Consider the following 17,971-nt stretch of genomic DNA (forward strand, 5'->3'; position numbering starts at 1 on the left):
CAACCCATAAATATTCTACTGTACATTCAGTCTCCTCTGTGAGAGAGAGAGAGAGATGAGAGCCTGGGTGCGTGTATGTGGGGGTTTATGTGAGAGAGAGAATGGGAGCCTGGTTTCTGTATGTGTGTGAGAGAGAGAGAGAGAATGGGAGCTTGGGTGCATGTGTGTGACCTTGTGTGTATAAGAGAGCATGTGAGAGTGAGAGCTTGTGTGTATGTATATGTTACAGCATGTGAAAGTGAGTGTGTGTCTGAAGGAGAGTATGTGAAAGTGAGTTGTGTGTGAGGGAGTCAGAGAAAAATGAGCCTGTGTGTGAGACAGTCTGTGATAGAAATCATGTGAATGTATGTGTCTGAGGAAGAGAAGATGACAGGAGGAGAGAGAGAAACAGAAAGAGAAGAGAATCAGGAAAAGATTGACAAGTGGAAAAAAAGGCAACCGAATAGAAAAATAAAAAAAGATCAGAGAAAGATAAATTTTAATAAGTTATTTTCCGTTTTTGTCAACTGAAATACGATATCTTTGGGAATGTACATTTGGATAACGTACAAAAAAGTTTAAAAGACTGCTGAAAGATCTTCTACTCCATCGTGCTTTTTATATTTTTTGAAAATGTGATAACTCTATGAAGGCCAGAAGCTTAGTTCCAATTTTGGGACACCCAGATTGAGTTCCGCTCCAAGGCCTGATGTATGGTATATTTCCAATCTTGAAACATCTAGATTGAGTTTTGCTCCGAGGTATTAAGTATGGTACATCTCCAACTTGTAACATCTTGATGGAATTTGTATGAACATGCGTGAAATTGTATGGTTTCCATGAAATTTAATGATTGTTGTTAATGACAGTTGTTTGTCAAGTGTTCTTTTTTATTTTTCTTTTAATATTATGTATGTTTCTTGTAAATCGCCAGACTTTGTTTGTGAAGGGCGTTTAATAATTTTAATAAAAAAATAAAAATGAAAAATACTTTATATTTGGCTTATTTTTTAGTTCCACTGTTCAGAGTCGGGTTTCTCATGGTATATCAATTTTGTCTGCATGTTTCTGGTTTTTAATATGTAGTCCATTATTTCTATATTAGGTAAGGGTCAGTCTGTGTTCTGTTTGTGTGTAAGTGAGAAGCAGTATTTCTGGTATCATGTAGTTCTACGTAGAGATTTGTAGCAGGATATTCCAGGTACTTGTACCTGGATTTGGCCACTGTCTAAAACAGGATGCTGGGATTGTTGGACCCAGCATAGCACTTCTCATGTTCTTAAGTCCGGCTTGTTCTGTTACCCCAGTAGGTATTGTATTAATGTTCTAGGGCCTGGTATAGTATTTAAGAACGTGCCATACTGGGTAGGACCAAGGGTCCATCAAGCCCAGTATCCTCTTTCCAATAGTAGCCAATCCAGGCCATAAGAACCTGGCAAGTACCCAAAAACTAAGTCTATTCCATGTTACTGTTGCTAGTAATAGCAGTCAACTCAATTAATAGCAGGTAATGGACTTCTCCTCCAAGATCTTATCCAATCCTTTCTTAAACACAGCTATACTAACTGCACTAACCACATCCTCTGGCAATAAATTCCAGAGTTTAATTGTGCGTTGAGTGAAAAAGAACTTTCTCCGATTAGTTTTAAATGTGCCACATGCTAACTTCATGGAGTGCCCCCTAGTCTTTCTATTATCTGAAAGAGTAAATAAACAATTCACATCTACCCATTCTAAACCTCTCATGATTTTAAACACCTCTATCATATCCACCCTGAGCCGTCTCTCTCTCCAAGCTGAAAAGTCCTAACCTCTTTAGTCTTTCCTCATAGGGGAGCTGTTCCATTCCCCTTATAATTTTGGTCACCCTTCTCTGTACCTTCTCCATCGCAATTATATCTTTTTGAGATGCGGCGACCAGAATTGTACACAGTATTCAAGGTGCGGTCTCACCATGGAGCGATACAGAGGCATTATGACATTTTCCGTTTTATTCACCATTCCCTTTCTATTAATTCCAACATTGTTTGCTTTTTTGACTGCCACAGCACACTGAACCGACGATTTCAATGTGTTATCCACTATGACGCCTAGATCTCTTTCTTGGGTTGTAGCACCTAATATGGAACCCAACATTGTGTAATTATAGCATGGGTTATTTTTCCCTATATGCATCACCTTGCACTTATCCACATTAAATTTCATCTGCCATTTGGATGCCCAATTTTCCAGTCTCACAAGGTCTTCCTGCAATTTATCACAAACTACTCTGAACAATTTTGTGTCATCTGCAAATTTGATTATCTCACTCGTCGTATTTCTTTCCAGATCATTTATAAATTTATTGAAAAGTAAGGGTCCCAATACAGATCCCCGAGGCACTCCACTGTCCACTCCCTTCCACTGAGAAAATTGTCCATTTAATCCTACTCTCTGTTTCCTGTCTTTTAGCCAGTTTGCAATCCACAAATGACATCGCCACCTATCCCATGACTTTTACTTTTCCTAGAAGCCTCTCATAAGGAACTTTCTCAAATGCCTTCTGAAATTCCAAGTATACTACATCTACCGGTTCATCTTTATCCACATGTTTATTAACTCCTTCAAAAAAGTGAAGCAGATTTGTGAGGCAAGACTTGCCCTGGGTAAAGCCATGCTGACTTTCTTCCATTAAACCATGTCTTTCTATATGTTCTGTGATTTTGATGTTTAGAACACTTTCCACTATTTTTCCTGGCACTGAAGTCAAGCTAACCGGTCTGTAGTTTCCCGAATTGCCCCTGGAGCCCTTTTTAAATATTGGGGGTTACATTTGCTATCCTCCAGTCTTCAGGTACAATGTCAAATGTCTTACATTTAACTTGCCAACTTTTATGCATTATCCTATTTTCTTTTGTTGATCCTTCTTCCAATTTTTGAATGAAGATCTTTTGGCTAAAATAGCTTCTTTCACCTCCCCTTTTAACCATGCCGGTAATCGTTTTGACTTCTTTCCACCTTTCTTAATGTGTGAAATACATCTGGACTGTGCTTCTAGAATGGTATTTTTTAACAATGACCACGCCTCTTGCACATTTTTTACTTTTGTAGCTGCTCCTTTCAGTTTCTAACAATTTTTCTCATTTTATCAAAGTTTCCCTTTTGAAAGTTTAGCACGAGAGCTGTGGATTTGCATACTGTTCTCTTCCAGTCAGTAATTCAAATTTGATCATATTATGATCACTATTGCCAAGCGGCCCCACCACCGTTACCTCTCTCACCAAGTCCTGTGCTCCACTGAGAATTAGATCTACAATTGCTCCCTCTCTCGCTGGTTCCTGAACCAATTGCTCCATAAAGCTATCATTTATTCCATCCAGGAACATTATCTCTCTAGCGTGTCCCGATGATACATTTACCCAGTCAATATTGGGGTAATTGAAGTCTCCCATTATTACCACACTACCAATTTGGTTAGCTTCCCTAATTTCTCTTAGCATTTCGCTGTCCGTCTCACCATCTTGACCAGGTGGACGGTAGTATACTCCTATCACTATAGTCTTCCCCGACTAGTTATGATCTTTGTCTTTCTGGAAAGAGGACTCATGAAAGAAAAATTTGTTTTATTACATGGCTGAGTTCTTTGCTTTTTACCTAATAATATTCTTCTGTATTTATAAACTGCAATAAATTTAAAATATTTTACCTCAATTATTTCAAGCACTTACGAACATTAAAAATGTCTTTTTAATCTGTATTTATTTTATAAGCGTCACTCATAATGCATAACTGCTGTTGCAGACCATTTAGAACCAATTGCAGGGTGCATGCTAAGGCATTATTTATCAATGAGTACAACTAGTGTGGCTCAGACCTGTATACCTACAGCCCACCCATGTTAACCTTGCGCCCCCCCCCCATAAAATCAGTTCTAGCTACGCCACTGCTACAAACGACTGGCATGGAATAAGATACAAGCTATCAATTTACTTGTAATCCCTGTACTCTCGAATCTCCTTCCCTTTTGGAATCACAGACTGGCCCCACAAAGATCTTGAACAGATGAAGAAAACTCCTTCATGTCTACCAGCTAATCTATAAGAAACAGTGTTCACAAAGATTGTACATCCCAACAGCTGAAAGCCTATAGAAATAGATTACACATATCACTGCTATAGTAGGCATCCAGGCATATCTAACAGCACCAATAGACCCAAATACTCAAAAAGTACTATAGTATAAAAATGAACAGCCAAAATTGGTCTCCATTCTTAAACTTGGACAAATGTTAGAACAAGTAGAAAGACTGAGTAAGAATCTAATAGCACATGAGATAAAAGTCAAAACAATATGCAAAATGGGGGGGGGGGGGGGAGTGTCAGTACTGAGCGATTACCCTGTACAGCATATGAGAGAGAGAGAGAGAGAGAGAAGATGCTCAATTATCAATAAACGCCATCTGAGACCAAGTAAATGTGGCAGAAAGATACTGAAATAGTACCAATTGCACTGGGTGCCACTGGCCCAATCAAAGGTAAATTCCAAGCATACATTGTGTTACTTATACATATTACATCCTATGAACTCCAAAAGAAGGCTCTCTCACACAATGCAACTGTTGAGATGGGCATTAGCAGTAAATTTGAGAGTCTGAGATCATATCCAACATACCCTTACAAGTGAGGTTCACAAACATTAACCTATTTACATACATTATCCCTGAAATCAAATACACTCACCTGGGAAGAACTAAATGGGATAATCCACAAAGAATACTGTAAACTATTAGAAAAGTAATTTAATTACAAGTTATTAGTTATCCTAACAACCTTGATTTATCATACCCAAAACAAATTTAATTAGAGAAAAAAATAGCACAATATCACCTCAGCAAAGAAAACAAATGTTCCTAAAAACAAATATGACACTTCAGCCCAACAACTACAATCTCCAATCAGAGACTAAAACAGATGAAGTACGGAGTATATGCCAGGAAGTGTTTTCTCTGACAGAGCTGCATATGCTGGACAAGCCAGGCTTTGTTTATACAGCAACAGCCTCCCTCATGTTTACTTACCAAACAATTACCTCTGAGGGTTTAAAGTGTCTAGAGATAAAAGTCACTTTAGAAAAATAAGACCTTGAGGTTGCATGCATGTGGTCTATACGATTTTCAGTTGAAATTTCATTCTTTTACATTCTCCAGTACTGCACATTGAACTCCCCAAGCAAGTCAAGCAGTTTTTATCCAGGTTCATAACATCAGGTGATTACCAAACCGCACATTTACATATGAGAGAATAAACTGAGGATATAAAACAAGTCTTTATTTCCATCTAGTAACCTGGACAACAAAGAGCAGATACACAAGGGCAAGGGACATTTCAATAAAGGTTTATCATAATTTAACCAAAATATTTTGTTCTTTATTTTTCCCTGGAAAATATCAGGGTTTATTATAACAAGGAGAAAATCAGTTGAAAAAACTGACTTTTTGGGTAGTTTATTTTGGTGGACAAAATATAGGACAATAAAATATTATTAAGCAGATTCCCCCACTCATCCACTCAGTAGCATCCCATCCCCTACCTAGTATGTCCCTCTCTCTCTCTCCCTCCCCTGTCAAGAATCTCCCTCGTCCCCCCTCCCCCCACACTGCAACAGCATTTATCACTTATCAGTGGTGGCTCCAGGCTTCTCCTCCCTCCTTCTGCAAGATACTTACTGAGGCTTCTGCACTCTGCAGAGCCAGGAAGCCTGCTGAAAAGTGGTTCTGATGGACATGGCCTGCTTCAAATGCATTTGCAGAACTAGAAAGCAGGTATTTTGGCTGCTTAGGGGGTGGGCCTTGAAACATGGCATGGGCAGCACTTGAAACGCAGCATGTGCTTTGGCCTACAATGGCTTCAAGCTGTGGCTGGAGGTCTTGAAACGCTGCTTTGGAGCAGCTTTTAATCAGCCAAAATTAGGGTTTACACAGATTGTCACCTTTGAAAAAATCCAGGAATTTATGGGTAGAAATTGGTTTAAACTGAAAACATAGGACCCCATATAAAAAGGACTGAGGTTTCTTGGTTCTGTTGGCTGCCCACCTATACATAACCTCTATTCTCCAGTGAAACTGAAAGCATCAGATTGTGAAGGTGAAAGTCGTTAAATTATGTAGGCAAGAATTACTATTAGAAGGTTTGGACAAAGGAAGTCTACGGTTCCTAGCAACCGAACCTTTGCTCCACTTCCTTCCCACACAAATACATGGTGTACTTACAATTTTATGAATGAAAATATATTTTTAAAAAGTATAAATCAGTCCCAAACGTGCCTTCTAGAAAGTAACTTTTAAAAATCTACTTTCAAATATTTGTCATCCATGTAGTCAAAAATACATAACACCTCCTTAATATACAGAAAACATGCATAAAGGAAGCTTAAATGTCTCAAACTTTAAGCATGCCAACACCATGCTGGCAAAATTAAAACCTGTGCTAATCCAAAAGATTTGGGGTATGAAGGCAGGGGGGAGGTGAAGTGAGAAGGGCGAGGGCACACATTAGAATCACTAAATGTGCACAGCAAAAGCCTCTGCAATATAACTGCATCTAGCACATGAATGGGGCAAATAAAGACAAGGAAGGCCTGCAAAAGGGCTGCCCAGCGCCCTTGTCCAAAAACAAGTAGTGTCATTTGGAAAGAAGTTGGAAAATAATAATGCTGCTCCTTCTGCCCCTCCCCTACAGCTTTTCCTGTTTCAAAAACTCTGCAACAGCTGCAAAAACGTATCTAGTCTTCCAGTAACTGCACCCCGCCGCTAAAAGTCCTAGCCAAAGTCCTAGCCAAGATAGTGCAGCGGTAACGTCAACGAAACAAGTAAAAGGCTTGAAAACGATATTTTACAGCTTGTTTGGAAAAAGATATTTTTTTGAAATATATAAAACCTGTTAGCTTGCATGACGGAAAACGACAAAAGAAAATGAGCAACACACCAAAAGGCTTAGTATATTAAAATGCTGTTCCGGTGTTGCAGATACTCGACGGGCCTTTCCGCGAAGTTTTGCCTCACTTCCTACTTCTGTGGGCTGCCCGCACACGGGAGCTGGTTAAAAAAAACAGTAAAGGAGAGACGCCGCTCTCCGCTTCCTGCCCCGTTGACCTCCCGGCCAGAAGCCGATAGCACCGCCAACCACCAAGAGCAACAGAGAAAGGGAAAGAGAAAACCTTACCCCAAGGTGCTGATGAACCCGTTCACGGAACCTTCCGCATACAAGGAGACGATGTCCCCGATGTACAGGAAACTGGACATTTTGTCAGTCATGTTTGTTCATTTTCCCTCAAATGTGCATTAAAAGTGAGAAACTTTAAATGTTACGAAACAAAACAACATCTACCGAGGCGCAGCCTCATAACAAGAGACACGCAAAGGCAGGCTTGGAAGTGTCTGCACAGCATGCAGGGTTGCGAGACCTCGAGTCCCCTCCTTTCCGCCCTCGCCCTCAGACAGGCTGGTGCAGCGCAGCTCGGCTCAGCCTTTCCAGCACAAGTCGCTCCCCTCCCCGGAGAAAAGACGCTGACGAGTTTACTCCGCCTACACCAACTTTTCCAAAGTTAATTAAAGTTGGAGTTATCACTTCAGCCGGTTCTATGCCTTCTGCCTCTTTCTGCAGAAATGGATCTCTCACATGCAAGGTGCTCAGCATGGGCTCACCGGTTTGTGCTGTGACTGGATTGGACGCCGCCAAGTTCAGGCAGCAGACTAAGGGGCCGATGCAATACGGTTGGCTCAGCCGAGCGCACTGTTAACCTGCAGTCCGACGGGGGTAGAATAAGCGCTAATCAATGCATTAGGGGGTAGATTTTAAAAGAAGCGCGATCAGCCTACTTTTGCTTGCGCATCAGACTCAAGCAAAAGTACGCTGGATTTTAGTAGATACGCGCGGAGCCGCGCGTATCCACTAAAATCCTGGATCGGCGCGCGCAAGGCTATCGATTTTGTATAGCCTGCGCGCGCCGAGCCGCGCTGCCTCCCCCCGTTCCCTCCAAGGCCGCTCCGAAATCGGAGCGGCCTCGGAGGGAACTTTCCTTTGCCCTCCCCTCACCTTACCCTCCCTTCCCCTACCTAACCCCCCCACCCGGCCCTGTCTACACCCCCCCCTTACCTTTGTCAGGGGATTTACGCCTCCCGGAGGGAGACGTAAATCCCCGCGCGCCAGCGGGCCTGCTGCGCGCCGGGCCGCGACCTGGGGGCGGGTACGGAGGGCGCGGCCACGCCCCCGGGCCGTAGCCACGCCCCGTACCCGCGCCCAAAACGCTGCCGACACGCCCCCGGAACGCCGCGCGCTCCGGCCCCGCCCCTGACACGCCCCCTCCGAGAACCCCGGGACGTACGCGAGTCCCGGGGCTCTGCGCGCGCCGGGAGGCCTATGTAAAATAGGCTTCCCGGCGCGCAGGGCCCTGCTCGCGTAAATCCGCCCGGTTTTGGGCGGATTTACGCGAGCAGGGCTCTGAAAATCCGCCCCTAGGGGATTAGCGCATATCTTCAAGCATCCAATGCAGAGTGAATCTAATAGCGCTCATCACATGCAAATGCATGTGAATGAAGCTATTAGACATTCACTCCTGATGCAAAAAAAAAAAAAATGTGCATCTCGGACGCACATTTGGAAATAACTTTTTATTGTTTTGTTTTTTTAAAAAGACATAACCAACACTCCAGTGGGGAATGGACTTTGTAGACCCCACTAGCAATGAACAAAGCATAAATTGTATAACAAAATTAGTTCCCCATATCCCCCCTCCCCCCAAATAGCTCCGAGATGGTTAAGCAATACAGAAACACAGTTCAAGGCTCCAAATCATGTAGAGCAGGTGGATTATCCAACCAAATAGGAGAGTCTGGACTAATCATACATTGTTTAGAATTAAACTTCGGGCTCTGTGTGGCAGATATTGCAAAAACGGTTCCCCAACCTTTAGAAAACTCCTCTTGCGCGTGGGAGGAGAGTCATGTAGAGAGAGATTCCATATGCATAGGGGTGAAAATGATTGCGCCATTGCCAATAGGAATGGGGAGTCATTTCTTTCCACTGCAGTATCTGTTTCTTCCCACATAACACGCCTTTTGAAACAAAAGACATATGGAAACTGTCCATATTGTCGTCAAAGGCAGGTAGTCAAATAATAAAGTGTGTGGTGAAAAAGGAACAGAAACAGCCAACAAATCATTTAAGTAGTGCAGCACCCGCCCCCAGAATTTCCTAATACATTTATAGTCCCAAAACATATGTGACAGTGAACCCGCTTGTAAATTACACTTCCCACAGATTGGAGAGGATATTAACTGAGAGCGGCAGGCTGTCTGAGTGGAGACAAATGCTCGCCAAAGAAATTTAAATTGCATTTCTCGATAGTATTGATTGGAAATCACAGCTGTGATATGTTGAAAACCCGCTTTAATCATATTACCAGTTAATTGGAAAGGGTGATCCTTCTCCCATCGATCCTGCAGCAACGACCACAGATCTGACCCACGATTCAGACTCAGATGTTTATAATGTCTAGAGAGGGAGGGAGGTTGAGTTCGATTTAAAGACAGGAATTGTTCCAGTTTGTGAAAGATAGCAGCCTGCCAACTCTTAGCAGACAAGGAGGAAACATGTTGTTGCAATTGTAGATAGAAAAATAGGTGACCTGGAGATAAACCATATATATCCTGTAATTCCGGCCATGGTAATAGCTTACCGTGAGAGTCCAAAACATGGCCCAAATGTGTCACCCCCTTCAACACCCATTGTTGAAACCCGGATGACTGAGAATCCGGTAAGAACTCCGGATTCCCCTTGATGGGAAGTAAATAGGCACAGTGCCGTGAGATGGCTAGAGATCGAGTCAGGAAAAGCCAGGCTTGTCTTATAGGCATTATCAACAGACCTCTTCTGTAGTTAAAAGTTTGGTGCGTGCACATACAGCGGTCTCAGTTGTAGTGTACATCAAGGCACTGCATCGTGCATCTGTGGGCAGTTTTTCAGACTCACATATATTGGGACAGCAGTGTTCTTTTAAGCCAAATCCCCAGTAGGCCTCTTTTGTAGTTACAAGACTTTTGTAGTTACAAGACTTAGTTTTTGGGTACTTGCCAGGTTCTTATGGCCTGGATTGGCCACTGTTGGAAACAGGATGCTGGGCTTGATGGACCCTTGGTCTGACCCAGTATGGCATTTTCTTATGTTCTTATGTTCAAGTTTGGTACGTGCACATACAGCGGTCTCAGTTGTAGTGTACATCAAGGCACTGCATCGTGTGTCTGTCGGCAGTTTTGCAGACTCACATATATTGGGACAGAGGTGTTCATTCACCAATAAAGAAATAATTCTTTTAATTGAAATCCCTAGTAGGCAGTGACATTAAATCCATGATGTCAGGGAAAGGTAGACGTGGTCGATTTATTAGGACTGGCAGAGGAGGCACTTCAAAAGGCAGTGCCAGTCCCCCATTAAAGTTAAAAAAGGACCTGTTCCAATCTAAAATCTCTTGAGGGGCAGGCAGTTCCATCTGGAAAAAACTGAAATTTAAAGATAATGCACTGCCACCACCTGTTTCTGACCCTGTAGTTTTGGAGGTGAGGGAAGGGGCTGCTGAGTCATGCAAGACAAAAGGGCGAGACCCAAAAGCAGCAGTGCGACAGCAGATTCGACTTAGAGTTGAAAATGTAGTGCAGGCACTGTTTGCTTCTGATTCCGATGAAGAATCAATTTGTGTGGGATTCCCATCATCAGAAATGGAAGAAGTAATAGCTGAAGAAGGTTTATGAGTATTAGTTGTTCTGTCTTAGCCTCCACTTCAGTGCTGCAGGGGAGAGATGAAACTGATGATGATGATGAGGAGGAGGAGGAAGAGCAGTCAGCACAGGCACAGAGTGTGACTGAGGCCCCTGGCATTGCTTCTCAGGGTGCAGCCACTACTTCAACTCCAGTGCCAACATCCACCACGAAGGCTATTGAGAAGGGATAACGAAAGAAATCTGCGATCTGGAGCCACTTTAAAGTGACGGAGGACCCGTGTTTTGCTCAGTGTAATTACTGTGCCAGGGCTATTAGCAGAGGCAAGCAAATGGGATATCTAACTAATTTTGGCATGATGCATCATATGCAGAAGCATCTGCCATTTGGGGATGGTGGGCAGTACCAGTCAGGGAACCCCTTTTTCCAGGCAGCATAAAGTGGTTGAAAAGGAGCAGTCACCCCATGCCCTCAGCCCCTTCCAGCAGTCAGGTGGCAGGCCAACAGCCCCCTGCCAATTGTCAGAAAAGACGGAGGAGAAGGGAGCTTGCTCGGACCCCTGTGGCAGAAGGATTGTTCTTACCTTGCTGATAATTTCCTTATCTGCCTTAATAGGCAGACTACTTTTGCGAATTCTGCCTGGGAGGGGTTGGCAGGAGCCTGCCCCGACGAAGCCGAGGGAAGCCAATCAGCTGCTGCCACGTCATTGGAGGACCCGGAAGGGAGCCTAAAAAGCTTTCCTACGGCGCGTAGCTGCCGAGGCCCGCCTATCAACCGCGCCGTCTAAGCCGCGCATCCAAGGGGCGCGTGGCTTTGGCTGGATTCGCCTGGGAGCCTCTAGGAACTTTTAAAAATTTTTGCAGACATATCCGTAGAAGATGGACTTCTCTTAAAAGATCTGCTGTCTGGCTAAGGTAGGCTAAAATACTTTAATATTATGCTCTCCTACTCCTTCACGAGAGAAGTGTAATTGAATTTGTAAGGTTCTCTCTGCTAGTTCAGCTCTTAGCACTATACTCCATATTTAATGAAGTAGAGATGCCCCATACTAAAAGAAAGGCTAAGGTAAGGCCTTCATCTTCAAGTACACCAAATATGGAATATGGGCAAAGGACTGTTGCAGAGTGGCTTAATTCCCCTCAGATCACTCCTGTTGAGGGGGCTGCTATAGGAATAGATTTGGAGCATAATCGAAACCTATTGGCTGAGGACATCTCGCTAAGTCCAGGAGCGCCAGAAATACCAACACCACCTGGTAAAGATGGGGATTCGCCCCATAATTTACTAGATACCAACCAGAGTGACTCAGAGAGGAGGGAACGAATCAGTATAGTGATGGAAGGAACAGAAAAAACACCTAACGATGGACTGTCTACACCTGAGAATCTTAAGCAATTAACAGGTCGATCCAGTAAAGTGTGCTCCGTCGGAGCGCACTGTCACCCTGCTCTGGACGCGTGTTTTCCCTTACCCCTTATTCAGTAAGGGGAGGAAAACACGCGGCCCACCCGCGGCACCTAATAGCGCCCTCAACATGCAAATGCATGTTGATGGCCCTATTAGGTATTCCTGAGCGATCCAGTAAGTAAAATGTGCAGCCAAGCCGCACATTTTACTCTAAGAAATTAGCGCCGCCCAAAGGTCGGCGCTAATTTCTTCCGGCGCCAGGGAAGTGCACAGAAAAGCAGTAAAAACTGCTTTTCTGTGCACCCTCCGACTTAATATCATAGCGATATTAAGTTGGAGGTCCCCAAAAGTAAAAAAAAAGTAAAAAAAAAATAAAAAAATTTTGAATTCGGCCCGCGGCTGTCGGGCCGAAAACCGGACGCTCAATTTTGCCGGCGTCCAGTTTCCGAGCCCGTGGCTGTCAGCGGGCTCGAGAACCGACGCCGGCAAAATTGAGCGTCGGCTGTCAAACCCGCTGACAGCCGCCGCTCCAGGCCAAAAGGAGGCGCTAGGGACGCGCTAGTGTCCCTAGCGCCTCTTTTTCCTCGTTTGCACCGCGTCGCCTAATTTAAATACTGGATCGCGCGCACCGGCGAGGGGCCGGTGCGCGCGCCGGGAGAGCGGGCGTTAGTCCGCTCTCCCACGGACTTTACTGGATCGAGCTGTAAGAGAGCAGAAGGATATTCCTTCCTCTGTGCAGGATAGTAACCAAAAAACAGAAAAGATCATTCAAGAAGTGGTTGTAAGACCATCAATTATCACTTTGGAAACTGTTTGGAATTTTCTGATAAAAATGGATTCCTCTATTAAAACCTAACTGACAGCTCGATCCAGTAAAGTCCGTGGGAGAGCGGACTAACGCCCGCTCTCCCGGCGCGCGCACCGGCCCCTCGCCGGTGCGCGCGATCCAGTATTTAAATGAGGCGACGCGGTGCAAACGAGGAAAAAGAGGCGCTAGGGACACTAGCGCGTCCCTAGCGCCTCCTTTTGGCCTGGAGCAGCGGCTGTCAGCGGGTTTGACAGCCGACGCTCAATTTTGCCGGCGTCGGTTCTCGAGCCCGCTGACAGCCACGGGCTCGGAAACCGGACGCCGGCAAAATTGAGCGTCCGGTTTTCGGCCCGACAGCCGCGGGCCGAATTCAAAATTTTTTTTTTTTTTTTACTTTTTTTTTACTTTTGGGGACCTCCAACTTAATATCGCTATGATATTAAGTCGGAGGGTGCACAGAAAAGCAGTTTTTACTGCTTTTCTGTGCACTTCCCTGGCGCCGGAAGAAATTAGCGCCGACCTTTGGGCGGCGCTAATTTCTTAGAGTAAAATGTGCGGCTTGGCTGCACATTTTACTTACTGGATCGCTCAGGAATACCTAATAGGGCCATCAACATGCATTTGCATGTTGAGGGCGCTATTAGGTGCCGCGGGTGGGCCGCGTGTTTTCCTCCCCTTACTGAATAAGGGGTAAGGGAAAACACGCGTCCAGAGCAGGGTGACAGTGCGCTCCGACGGAGCACACTTTACTGGATCGAGCTGTGAGGTAGTAAAAGAAACTAATAAAGTAGCTAAGGGCAATTCGGATATATTGATGGCTCAGCAAAAACAAATTAAGGAAGTAGAACAACGTCTATTGAAAGTTGAAAAGATACAAGTGGTGCAGATAAAAAGTGAGAATGAGTTACAGAGAAAGATGGAGAATCTAGAGAATTACTCACGCATATTAATTCTACGAGTAATTAATTTCCCTATTATTGGAAATATGAATGCATTAGAACTATTTAGATCTTATATTACTCAAATATTAAATATGCCGGATCAGATTATGCCTACTATAGTAAAGGCTTTCTACATTAATACTTCTTTAAAAAGTAAAGAACAAACTAAAGAAGGGGAAGTGCAGATAATTGAATCTGGGTCATCAATAGATCTAACTGCCCTTATAGAAAAATCCCAAGATGAGCTAGTGATAGAGAAAAGGGGGAATATATTGGTTACACTAGCTTTTGTATCAGATAGGGACAACATATTGAAATATTTCTTTAGGAATATGTCAAAAACATTCTATGGATACAAAGTTTGGATTTATCCAGATCTGGTGAAGGCTACTCAGACTAGGAGGAAGAGCTTTTTAGCACTCAGAAAATATGTTCTTGAAAAAGGTGGACAATTCACACTTTGGTATCCTTGCAAATGTGCCATAAAGTTAAATGGTCAAAAATATCAATTTACTGATCCAGAACACCTTAGAGCACTTATGGGGGTTGAGAAGGATGGCAATAAATAATAAATAAAGGGAATTATTCTACAAATTTTCCTTGAGTTAATGTATGTAAAATGCTCCTAATTATACACTTCTTTCATTTTACTTGTTTAAAATACAGAATATGTTTAAAGGAAAAAATTGCAAAATAATTGTTTTTCCTATTTTCATTTTTCTTATACATATCTGTAATTTCAATTGCAAGTTACTGCTTGTATAATTTGTAAAACTCAATAAATAAAGAATTAAAAAAAAAAAAAAGAAAAGACAAGACAGCCCACCATGGAGGAAATGGGATGGTGTTCAGTAACGCTATCCTGGGAAAGGAGGCATGCAGCCTCAAAAGTTGTTACCAGGAGCATCGAGGAAATGATTGCCCTTGAAGACCAGCCCTTGCAGATAATGGAGAATGTGGGTTTCAAGCATTTGCTGAAGATCTTAGTTCCAAATTACAAAGTCCCCTCAAGAACCACATTTAGCAGAAAGCTCATCCTCAACCTGTTCAATCAGTGTCGCAGTCGCATCCAAGCGCTGCTAAGGCAGAGGGGGAGTGTGCATTTCACCTGCGATATCTGGACCGCCATGAATGCTGCACACTCTTACCTCTCCCTGATAGCACACTGGTGGGACCTGGCTGAGGCAGGGGCAGGCAGCAGCTCTATTAGTGAACAAGTATCAGAGTGGAGGTGGGCTTTACTGCACACCCACCTGACGGTCGATGCCCATACCTCAGCCAATATTCCAGCATGTATCAGACAGATGCTGGAGGGCTGGCAGCTACACCAGTGAGACAGGAATCTTCAGGCAGGGTTCTTTGTGACAGACAATGGTGCAAACATGTTAAAGGCAATATCCGATGGGGGCTTTCAGAACATCCAATGTTTTGCACACACTCTGCACCTGGTAGTGAAGTCAAGTCTGGGGTTGGAGTCCAATCACCAAGAGAATTACCTGCATATGTTAATACACAAGTGCAGGAACATAGCAGCGCACTTCCCAGAAGTGTGAAGGCAGGGTAGGTTCTCCGTGAAAAGCAGACTGATTTGAGGATGCCTCCAAGCGTCTCATTCAGTGGAATTCCACCTATATGATGCTGCAGAGGTTAGTGGAGTAGCAGACACCCCTTCATGAACTTTCTGCGGAAATGAACATAGGTGTGCAGAGTCCCCCAGGGCATCATAATTGGTTAGTCATGAGTCAGCTGGTAAAATTCCTGCAGCCCTTCAAGGATGCCATGGAGGAGCTGAGTTCCAGAAGTGCCACCTTGGCTGACATCATCCCTATAGTTAATTTTCTGGAGGAAAATCTGGAGGGCTTAAAACAGGAAAAGGGAATGACAGCAGAGGTGCTGCATTGTGTGGACTTGTTGCAGAAGCAGGTGCAAGAGAGATTATGACCTTTCACAAAAGACCACAGATACATATTCACCACAGTCTGCGATCCCCGTGTGAAAGGGAAACTCGCCCTATAGTCCAATTGTCTCACATTTGTGAAGGACCTGCTATTAGAAAACGTCTGTGAACAGGAGCGCCATAGGCAGAGAAAGATTAGGCATGAAGCAGAGGAGGAAACAGCGGGTACTTCAGAGAGTAGTACAAGCCCAAGCAGGAGCAACACTCTGTCAGCGACAGCTAGTACTTCCTCCTCCACCTCAGTTCACCAAAGCCATGTTGTGCCTAAAAAAAGCATCTTTTCTGGAATGGGCTAGAGAGAAAGCAGCTGGCAAGAAGGACTCTCAGCCCACCCAAGCAAAGGAGACACCAGCACAAATATCAGTGACATGGTATCTCCAAGAACCCATAGAGGACATGCAGACAGATCTGCTGGCCTATTGGGCACACAAGTCCACTGTCTGGCCACACCTAGCCAAAGTGGCTCAGCGATATCTGTCATGTCCACCAACCAGTGTGCCCAGTGAACATGTATTTTCAATGACAGGGGATATCATGAGTCCTCATCGCTCAAGGCTGGCACCAGAGTTGATGGAAATGCTAGTGTTTTTGAAAATAAACATGCCTTTGCTTGGGTTTCCAGATTTTCCCTGTGAATGGCAAGATGAATAAAAGCAACTGAAAGCCTTGCAGCACATCCAACTGCCTCCTATGCTCCAGATACTATCAGCACATGTACCTGACCTCAAACGCTGTGCCAGTCTGTCCACTGTCCAGGCCATACATCCCTACAAGGGCTTGACCTCAAACGCTGTGCCTGTCCATCCAGCTTGGAGCTTGGATATTCATATGCTCAATAGTTTTCATGACCTTCATAATATGGGCCATTTTCCTAAATCTTTCTTAGGTGCCAACATTAATGTTTCTAGTACTATAGAAAACTGGTGGTAGTTGTACTCTAGTTCATCTCTGTGTTCCGACAGTTTACAGAGGCACTGTAGGATACAAAGTCAACATAGGTTGATATTCCAGATTTGGACTTGAGTAGCAGTTTTCTTATTTCTGAGAGCTCTTCAAGTTCCTTTGTCATCAGCTGAAGTGCATAAGTACAGTTAATAGCTTCTGGGTATTCACTAGACGCCAACAGAACCACCACACTTTCGGGGCCAACTCATTCCAGGGAGCCCTTTCCTGCGCAAAGGAAAGGTAACTCTCCCCGGGTGTAGCCAGCCTATCTCTTAGTACCCATTGACCCATGTTGAACCAGAATTGCTGTTCACATGGAAACCTCCTCCACGTCGACTCGCGCTCCACACTAGGGGCCAACCCATTCTAGAGAGCCCTTTCCTGCACAAAGGAAAGGGCACTCTCCCCAGGTGTAGTCAGCCTGTTTATACCTGCCGACCCATGTTAAACCGCTGTTCACATGGACACCTCCTCCATGTCGACTCGCCATGCTTTGAAGGCTTGTGCCCCACTCTAGGGGCCAACCCATTCCAGGGAGCCCTTTCCTGTGCAAAGGAAAGGGAACTCTCCCCGGGTATAGCCAACCTATCTCTTAGTACCCGTTGACCCATATTGAACCAGAACCGCTGTTCACATGGAAACATCTTCCACGTCGACTTGCCACGCTTTGAAGGCTCGTGCTCCACTCTAGGGGCCAACCCATTCTAAGGATCCCTTTCCTGCGCAAAGGAAAGGGAACCTTCCCCGGGTGTAGCCAGCCTCTCTCTTAGTACCTGTTGACCCATGTTGAACCGCTGTTCACATGGAAACCTCCTCCGCCTCAGTCATCAAAATTCTCATTTGTATATCTGCTACCTCCAGCAGATTTTAAAAGACCAGCGAGAGCTCACTAGATGCCAACGGAAACATCCCACTCTAGGGGCGAACCCATTCTATGGAGCCCTTTCCTGCACAAAGGAAAGGGAACTCTCCCTGGGGCCAGCCTGTCTTGCCCCTATCAAAACCACAGGGACCAGACTACTTCAGCTCTGCCAGCCTGTCTTGCCCCTATCAACTTTCTGCCAATCTGTCTTGCTGCCATACACCAGACGACTCACTCTACTCCTGTGGTGTTCTTGCAACTATCATGGTTCCTCATTGTGTTGGTGCTAGTCTTTCTGCTGCTTTGTCCCTTTATCGGTAC

General features: G+C 44.4%; 1 protein-coding gene across 1 annotated transcript in view; it reads right to left on the reverse strand.

Annotated features, from left to right (window-relative positions):
• ITPR2 (inositol 1,4,5-trisphosphate receptor type 2) overlaps positions 1-7,306 on the reverse strand; it is a 1,380,003-nt gene extending 1,372,697 nt beyond the window's left edge. The window contains 1 exon segment of the mRNA XM_029597493.1: positions 7,179-7,306. Within this exon segment, the coding sequence (XP_029453353.1) occupies positions 7,179-7,270 (92 nt within the window). The 5' untranslated portion in view covers positions 7,271-7,306.
• Between the last annotated feature and the right edge of the window lie 10,665 nt (positions 7,307-17,971).

This window comes from Rhinatrema bivittatum, chromosome 4, assembly GCF_901001135.1.
Source record: "Rhinatrema bivittatum chromosome 4, aRhiBiv1.1, whole genome shotgun sequence".
Lineage (NCBI taxonomy): Eukaryota > Metazoa > Chordata > Amphibia > Gymnophiona > Rhinatrematidae > Rhinatrema > Rhinatrema bivittatum.